Below are 10,000 nucleotides of genomic sequence, written 5' to 3'. Positions count from 1 at the left end.
GTGTGGTAAGAAGCTTGCTTCCCAACCACACGTTTCCAGGTTCAGTCCCACTGTGTGACACCTTGGGCAAGTGTCTTCTACTATAGCCTCAAGCTGACCAAAGCTTTGTGAGTAGATTTGGCACACGTATATATATATATATATCATCATGATCATCGTCATTGTTGTTTAACGTCCGCTTTCCATGCTGGCATGGGTTGGTCAGTTTGGCCAGCGCTGGCAAGCCGGAGAACTGCACCTGGTTCCATTCTGATTCAGCTTGATTTCTATGGCTCGATGCTCTTCCTAACGCCAACAGCTTCACCATGTGTGCTGCATGCTCCCAAAGTGGCACTGGCACGAGTGATTCAGCGTGGCACCAACATGAGCGTTTTTAAAGCAGCACTGGCACAGGACCCTTGCAGGCCAATCCTTGGGGTGTGGGCAATGGGGTAATTTTGCTTTGAGGAATTTTGGTTAAATGCATCAACTCCAATATTTATTGCTTATTTTTTTTGAGCCTGGTACTTATTTTAACAGGTTCCTTTTTTTTTTAACTGCTAAGGTACAGGGACATAAATGTACCAACACCGGTTGTCAGGCAGTGGCTGGGGACAAACACAGACACTAAGACACACATGCAGTTTCCTATTTCTTTACTACCCACAAGGGGCTAAACACAGAAGGGACAAAAAAGGACAGACAAACGGAATAAGTCAATTATATTGACCCCAGTACGTAACTGGTACTTAATTTATCGACCCTGAAAGGATGAAAGGCAAAGTTGACCTCAGAACGTAACGGCGGACGAAATAACTATTTCTTTACTACCCACAAGGAGCTAAACACAGAAGGGACAAAAAAGGACACACAAACGGAATAAGTCAATTATATTGACCCCAGTATGTAACTGGTACTTAATTTATCGACCCCGTAAGGATGAAAGGCAAAGTCAACCTCGGCGGAATTTGAACACAGAATGTAACGGCAGACGCAATACTGCTAAGCATTTCGCCCGGCGTGCTAACATTTCTGCCAGCTCTCCACCTTGGCACATATGCAGTTTCCACCTTCTAAATCCACTAGGAACAATTTGGTTGGCTTGAGGCTTTACTGGAAGATACCCACCATGCTATGCCGTGGGACTGAACCACCGAACCATGTGGTTGGGAAGCAAACTTCTTACCACCCGGCCACGAGTGTATCTGATCAACCAAACCATTGAAGTACTTTATGTGAGAAGAGTAAATCCCATGAACGACAGTTTGGAAGTTGGTAATCTCAACAAAGGGACTGGAAAGAGTTGCAATGCAGAGCCAGGTCAACGAGGGAAGCCATTAAGGTTTTGTTGTAAAAATGACAGACATTTCAAAAGCAGCAAAGAATTCAGAAAATGGGCATTCAGGAATGGTCTGCTGGCATTGAGGACTCACTTCTTCCTCCTGATGATAGCATGGTGGAACCAGAAACAGCAAGCAGCATTGGGTGTCGTAGAGATAATCAGTAATGACTCAGGTGTTAATAGTCGTTAGATCTAAAGACTTTAAACTAAATATGAGGTCGTTAGCCGTCTGGGACATCATCCTTTAAAAAATGTGTTTCACTGAACCCGGAACCATGTGGTAGGGAAGGAAACTCCTTTCCACACACATACACACACATCCATATATATATATATACACATACTTGTATGTATATATATATGTATATATATATATATATATATATAATATATATATATATATATACATACACACACATATATGTATATATATATATATATATATAAATATATATATATACATATATGCATATAGAGATGTAGATATACACACACATATATACATACGTGCATGCATGCATGCACATTTTATTTTTCAATGCCCATTAATCCCCAGTGGGATGGGTTGAACGTTATATCAAGATCTGAAGAGCCATAGCTCTCTACCGAGCTCAGCTGTTTCCTCTGGTATGGATTCTGTGGCTGGATGCCCTTCCTAATGCCAACCACTTTACAAACTGTACTGGCTGCATTATTTTGTGACATCCGCACCAGTGAGGTCACTGAATATCTCACAAGACTAGAACCCGCCACTCCCAACTGAATGGACATATAGTGTATGTGTATGTGTGTGTGTAAGTATATATATACTTATATACACACATGTATGCATGTGTCTATATATATATATGTATATACATATATTATATATATATATATATATATAATAAGCTTATTATATAAGCACTACAACACAGCTCCAATACTATTTTCTTTGAAGTGTATTACATATTATATCAGTCTCTTTTGCTGAACCTAGTCATGGAGATGTAAACAAACCAACTCTGGTTGTCAAATTGCAGAGAAAGGGGACAAACACAAATGCAAACACATGCATATCCTACACACACACACACACACACATCTACGACAGGCTTCCCCACAGTTTCTGCCATCCAAATCAGCTCACAAGGCTTCTCTTAGGGGTTGTTTTAGCAGTCGCTTGCCCAAGGTGTGCTGTGCAGTGGGACTGAACCCGAAACCATGTTAAAAACCAAACTTCTTAATTACAAACAAAAGAAAGATAGCCCCATTTCGGAGACCTTTGGTCACAGGATCTTCTACAAACGGGGTTAACTCAGGACTATATAACTATAAGCCTCACCTCCTTTCACACATTTTATTATCTAGGACATGATTCACAAGTTACTGTGTAAACAAAGCTGTCACATGACTACAGCCTGCAAGATAAACTGTTACCATAGCATCGTAGAAATATAAGATATTATATAAAGACCTATCTGGTGATTCTTGTTCCTTACTGATAACGTTTTTGTTCTCAGTAGCTGTTAACCCTTTGTTACCATGTTTCTGTTGAGATGCTCTGTGTTTCTTTCAATTAATTTTGAATCTAACAAAGAATTTAGTAAAATGACTTAGTTATCATTCAGCTAGGGTTAGGAACATAAATTGTGACTAAGGTTTGGTGGAAGATTTCAATTCAAAACTTATGAAAACAAGACATTTGTACAAGTGTTAGAAGTGGTTTCAACCAGGTTGGTATCAAAAGGGTTAACTCTTTTACTTGTTTCAGTCATTTGACTGTGGCCATGCTGGAGCACTGACTTTTAGTCGAAGAAATTGACCCCAGGACTTATTCTTTGTAAGCCTAGTACTTATTCTATCGGTCTCTTTGGCCAAACCACTAAGTTATGAGGACGTAAACACACCGCCATCGGTTGTCAAGTGATGTTGCGGGGACAAACACAGACAAACATATACACACACATACATATATATATATACATATATACGACGGGTTTCTTTCAGTTTCCGTCTACCAAATCTACTCACAAGGCTTTGGTCGGCCCGAGGCTATATTAGAAGACACTTGGCCAAGGTGCCACACAGTGGGAATGAACCTGGAACCATGTGGTTGGTAAGCAAGCTACTTACCACACAGCCACTGCAAGCAACATAGAAGTATAATATATTAAGACCTATCTGGTGATTCTCATCCCTCACTGATAACTGTTTCTCTCTCAATAGTTGTTACTAGGCATCATAAGCATTTCACAGTATAGTTGAACACTACAAGGGCCGGGGCACTCAATATGTGCTTTGTTTGTGAGTGGAGTGACTGTTTCCTCTTTTCCTCAATAAACCTTTGTGCTTCACTTACAAAACACTTTCCATGAACTTGCTCAGATGTTTTGCGAGAAGTTCCTCAACAAATATTTAGGTCGCGGGTGCGGCTGCATGGTAAGAAGTTTGCTTCTCATCATCATGGTTCCGGGTTCAGCCCCACTGCGGGGCACCTTGGGCAAGTGTTTTCGTCTACATCCACGAGCTGTCCAAAGTCTTGTGAGTGGATTTGGTTGATAGAAACTGAAAGAAGCCTGCTGTATATATATATATATTTCTTTATTGCCCACAAGGAGCTAAACATAGAGGGAACAAACAAGGACAGGCAAAGGGATTAAGTCGATTACATCAACCCCAGTGTGAAACTGGTACTTTATTTATCGCCCCTGAAAGGATGAAAGGCAAAGTCGACCTCGGCGGAATTTCTATATATATATATATATATATATGTGTGTGTGTGTATGTGTTTGTCCCGTACCACCACTTCAGAACCAGTGTAGGTGTGTTTACATCCCTGTAGCTTAGTGGATCAGCAAAAGAAACCAAGAGAATAAGTACTAGGTTTTAAAAAATATTACTACTGGAGTATTCTTCAAGGAGGTGATCCAGCATGGCCACAGTCCCCAGTCGAATGACTGATACGAGTGACAGAGTTGTATAACTAACCAGTAGACCGAATATCTGCCTCACCTCAATCGTTACTCACAGTCGGTTTTATTCATCGCCATTTGGAAACCTCCCTGTCTTTGATGAAGAATCTACTCAGAAATATTAGATGCTTTGTCTTCCACACTGCGAGATCAGCTTCGACCCGCTTCGTGGATTTGCAGAACCATGGCCACAGTCTAATGGTTGAAGCAAGTAAGAGGTAAAAGATCGCACAGTGTTTCACTCAGAGGGGAACAGGTGGTGAGGCTACAGAAGGTCAGCACATGTGCACACACACACACTGTCTACAGTTCCCAAGTTTCCCTAGCATCCATACACCGTATATGAAGCATGTATGTCCAGGAAATGTCCTGTATATCACATGGATGGCCAGGGCAGATACAAGGACAGACAAAAAAGGTTAAGTGCTTGATTTCTTTGTTTAAGGTGTTGCTGTGCCCGGGTAATAATACACCATGTTCACTCCCTAACCCTCAAACTTTCAAATGTTGCATGTTATTAAAGAAGTTGAGGTCATAACACTGAAATATTTAATACAAGTATATGACTATATTTGGATTACCGGACAGTATAATGGATTTTATACAAAACTATTATGGATTGCTACAGAGGAATCACCAAGAAGACATATGAATTTCAAGATTCTCATACTAAAGTATATACAAATTTCACATTTGATATTACTGAGGAGAAGAAGAGTTATTTATAAATGTTTATCAATACAAGATTCCATTATTCTATATTATCTAAGTATATGAACTATATTTGGAATACAAACGGATTTTACATATGAATATTATGGATTATTACAGAAGACTAACCAAGGAAGCATAGATGGATTTAAAGACTCAACAAAAGCAGTAATTTATAATTTTTAATTTATATTTCAAACAAATACCATTTTACAGTTTTACTTCAATTTTTTTTTTTTAATTACCATTTGATATGTTATACAAAATTCAAATTTTATACCTCTGAAGAGCAGAAGAGTTGTCTATAAATGCTTATCAATATAGGATTTCATTTCAGGGACAGCACTTCTGTGAAACGATTGTAAGATGCTTTAAATACTTAATTCAAAACTTTTAAACTGTCATATACATTATATATTTATACTTATACATATTTACATATATTTTTAATACAACAATTATTTTACACACGTATATATCTTTCTAAAGAATTTCCTAATATTGATTTCCTGATATTAACAGTATATTATTAAAAAAATACATATATTAAAGAAATTGATGTTTTTGTTTAGGGTGGTGCTATTAGTGCACAGCTGACATCCCTTGGTCATTACCAGACTTACAGCCTAGGTTTGTCCCTGCGTAAAGATTACATTGAGAAACACAAGTTGATCAGCAGTGAACTGAAGAATGAAGAAATTTTGTAAGTAATATGTGTTTTTTCTTATAATATATGTTGTTTATACGTTTGACTGGTACTTCGCAGAATGTAAAAAAAATCATATCTTTCTGTTTTTCTTTTAAATTTTATTAAGAAATTTTTTTTTTGTCAGGCCAGTCAAATCCTGCTAAAGTCCTTCTTCTCAAAGACAGGTGGAGACAATGTGTGAAATGATATACCGGTATGATGCTGTGGGTTGGTTTAATGTTCCTGCGAAGCATCTTTAATGGTACTCCATCATTTATGACGAGAAGGGTTCCATTTGATTCATTCAACGGAACAGCCTGCTTGTGAAATTAATGTGCAAGTGGCTGAGTACTCCACAGACACGCATATTTTCAACCCTTTAGCATTTAAACCAACCAAACTATTCTACCTACATCTAGCTTCTCACACCTATCTTACAATGTCGTTTTAATAATAAACAATCACATCAGAGAAATTTCAAAGCTGTGAGGTATTGGAAGCATATCTAGCTATGGAAGTAATATTATTTTGCTGGGGAAGCAGGTGAGGGTTGGTGATAGGAAGAGCACCCAGCTGCTGAATTCCCCCCCCCCCCACTCCCCAACAAATTTCTGTGTGACCTATGCAAGTACGGAAAAGAGAATGTGGCAGCACATGGCCTAGTGGTTAGAGCAGCGGACTCGCAGTCAAGGGATTGCAGGTTCGAATCTCAGACCAGGCGATGTATGTGTTTATGAGCGAAACACCTAAGCCCCACTTGGCTCCACCAGAAGGTAATGGCGAACTTCTGCTGACTCTTTTGCCACAACTTTCTCTCACTCTTTCCTCCTGCATCTTGCAGCTCACCTGCGACGGACCGGCGTCCCGTCCAGGTGGGGAACCTATACGCCAAGGAAACCGGCCCTATGAGCCAGGCGTGGCTCGAGAAGGAACAAAATAAAAAAAAAAAAACAGGAAAGGGTATGTTAAATGATGATAATGATAATGGTTGGTCTAAATTCCACCAGTGTTTAGTTATGTGGAAATTATTTTTAAAAACTGCCGCTCAAACCGAAAAGATCCGATGGTTCTTTTCATAATACTGAAATATTTTAACTTCATGGTGTCTATTAAAAAAAAAACTCAGATCAGGACGAAAGTGCAATTTGGAATTTCTCAGATTTTCTCTCATTCTGTTTCCGGTATATTCATTCCTACCATCATAAAATATCCCTTAATAAACAAATGATTCTGCTTGAAGGGTTAGAGTTTCCTTTTCCTTGATTATAAAACTTATTTCCACTTTGGAACTGCTAAGACTTTCCAATTCCCAGTGTCAACCATAACATCACCATAGATTCTTTCTACCATATTTTTTGTGAAAGAAGTACTTTACTCACAGGCGTAATACAATACTGCTGTCAGAATGGGTACTACTTGAGAACAGTGGTCCCGGTGCACGTAGTCGCGCATCAGCGCTAGCTAGTCATGACTAGTCGATCCTACAACGACTACCTAGCAAAGTAATTAAAACTCAGAATAAATAATTTTTTTTTACATAAAGTAAATAACTTTTGTTAAACAAAGTAAATAAAACACAAAGTAGGGATCGACTAGTCATGACTAGCTTGCACGAGTGCACGCACCGGGACGACTGTTCTCGAGTAGTACCGTCAGAATGTAAGCTTGGAATACTTCCCGTACTTGCCCACCTCTGATCTCATTATGATCCACCTTATTTTGGTCCCCATCTGCTTCGGGTACCATAACTCTGAGCACCTTTTCAAACTCCACCCGTCTAGCACCCGTGGACATATTTACAAAGTCAGAAAACAGCACAGCTCCCATGACTTTAGGAAACATTTTTTCACGCTGAGAGTTGCTGAAGCATGGAACAAACTGCCGGCATCAGTTGTTAGTTGTCGGAGCACTGCATCCTTCAAAACTTCCATGCTTTCCGAGATTCGCCAACACTACACCTGATTTACTCCCCTCTATACACACACAAGCATGTATCTGACTCATACATTGTTCGCTTTCCAGACATTTGTACATTACTGCATACACTTTATACACACTTTCTGACAAGTTGTGGTGCACCTGAGCACCGTATACAATCATTTCATTATTATTATTATCCTTCGACGTACACCGGACACTTGTCAGCAAAGATCGCCCATCTACATGTCTAAGTTACCTCCCTTGCACACACTTGCTAATTCCATCCTCGTCGTCTGCGCACTTTCTTAGCTTCTTGCAGTCGTGGTTTTTTGTTCTTTCAACTAACCTTACAAACGATCCAACGATAAATGGAGGCTCTGTATGGACTCGTGACCCCTTAGATATAGCAGCCAAATTTCCCTCAAATGACAGAGGGAGATTTATCTTGCTTGCTTAATGATATCTGGGTCCCAAATACCAACATTAGCATAATAAAATAAATACCGTTCGATCATACTAAATCGATTCCTATCCAAACTGCCTGTGGTGTTATAAATATGTATCTAGCCTCAGGCGTGGTAAGAAGCTTGCTCCCCAAACACATGGTTCCTGGTTCAGTTCTATCGCTTGGCACCATGGGCAAGTGTCTTCTACTACAGCCTTGGGCCGGTCAAAGCCTTGTGAGTGAATTTGGGACACAGAAACAGTTTTAAAGCGAAAACTCGTAAGGTAAAAGCAATCTTATAAATCGTAATTCGTTCCCAGAAAAAATATTTTACCTATAAAATATTTTACCTATTTAATATTCGTAAATAAAGGGCAATAAAACAACAGTAGAATGTAAAGAATATTTTATTTAAAGTAAAAAAAAAAAATGTCGAGATCATTTATAATAAAAAATATTATAATCGTTTTCTGAATCACTTTCACTCGCACTAGAGTCTGCTTTGGCATGGTTTCTATGGCTGGATGCCCTTCCTAATGCCAACCACTTTACAAAGTGTACTCGGTGCATTTTTAGGTGGCACTGGCAGCAGTGCCTTTCACGTGGCACCAGCACTGACAAGATCACCGAGTACCTTGCAAGACAACAGACCCTCCTCAACTGGGAGTGGGGGCAGTAGTCTTGAGGGGATGTGGATCTGTGTCAGGAGACCGATACAGGTGTCTTGCTGTAGTTGCAGAAGGAGGGGGACATTGCTTTGCTGGTGATTCATTTTATCCACCCCAGAAGAAGAAAACAGGTGGAGGTTGGCATCAGGAAGGGCATCTTGCCACGCAAATAGTGTTGTGTGTGTGTGTGTGTGTGTGTGTGTGAAGGCGCATGGCTCAGTAGTTAGAGTGTCGAGTTTACGATTGTGAGGTTGTGAGTTCGATTCCCGGACTGGGCTGCATGTTCCTGTCAAACTGTTTGATCCATACCAGCATGGGAAACAGACATTAAATGACGATGATGGTTTTATTCTACGGGACCCCCAAAGCCAACCATTGTTTAAAAAAATCCCATTATATTTTTATGATTGAATGTTGTTAGGAATTGTATAAAGAATTGGTAAGATATGGTTTTTTTTATTGTGGAGGTTTAACCAGTAAATAGCACATAAAGTTTAACAGTAAATTCTTAGATGGACCCCAATTGAGAATGACTAATCCGAGAGAGAGAGAGAGATCAGTAAAGATAGATAGATAGACAGGTAGATAGGTAGGTAGGTAGGTAGGTAGATAGATAGATAGATAGGTAGACAGATAGATAGGTAGGTAGACAGATAGATAGATAGATTGACAGACGGACCGACAGACAGGTAAATAGATAGATAGATACAGAGACAGGTAGATAAACAAGTAGATAAATAAACAGGTATATAGACAGGTAGGCAGGGAGACAGTCGGATAGATAGGTGAACAGATAGATAGATGTATGGAGGGACAGACAGACAGACAGTTAGATAGATAGACATAGACAGGTAGGCAGACAGACAGATAGATTGAGAAAGAGAAAGGTAAAGATATGGCCACCTCCTCTGCTATACTTAAACACCACTTTGTTTACTGGCCTTTAAAAGGCAATCTTGACCTCCTTGGGATTTGAACTTGGAATGGAGAGTGTTGTAATGAATAGCACAAGGCATTGCTGCCAACCTTCTAACGACTCAGCCAATTTGCTGCCAACCATTGATGAATGATAATAATTTTAATGCTTGTCTTTTGTTTCTCTTTTTCTCATTTTCTTCAGTCTAAAATCAACAAACATCACCAGAACCATCAAGTCCCTCTGCTCAGTTCTTTCTGGTTTGTACGGACCAATAGAAATAAGGAAAGTTGGTAGGTTCCAGTTTTCTCTTGATATCTTCTTGGTGTAGTGAAACGAAATGAATGTTGTTGTTTGTTCCTTCTCGAGCCACGCCT

At 39.5% G+C, this 10,000-nt stretch overlaps 1 protein-coding gene across 6 annotated transcripts in view; it reads left to right on the top strand.

Annotated features, from left to right (window-relative positions):
- Positions 1-10,000, top strand: part of LOC115223456 (lysophosphatidic acid phosphatase type 6) — a 40,973-nt gene that overhangs the window by 9,446 nt on the left and 21,527 nt on the right. For all 6 annotated transcript variants that reach the window (XM_036512535.1, XM_036512534.1, XM_029794039.2 and 3 more), the window contains exons 3-4: positions 5,559-5,689; positions 9,828-9,916. In XM_036512535.1, the coding sequence (XP_036368428.1) occupies positions 5,559-5,689; positions 9,828-9,916 (220 nt within the window). The remainder of the gene's footprint in view (positions 1-5,558; positions 5,690-9,827; positions 9,917-10,000) is intronic.

This window comes from Octopus sinensis, linkage group LG23 (genome assembly GCF_006345805.1).
Source record: "Octopus sinensis linkage group LG23, ASM634580v1, whole genome shotgun sequence".
Taxonomy (NCBI): Eukaryota; Metazoa; Mollusca; class Cephalopoda; order Octopoda; family Octopodidae; genus Octopus; species Octopus sinensis.
Note: the sequence above shows the minus strand (reverse complement) of the source record. Positions and strands in the feature narration are given on the sequence as shown.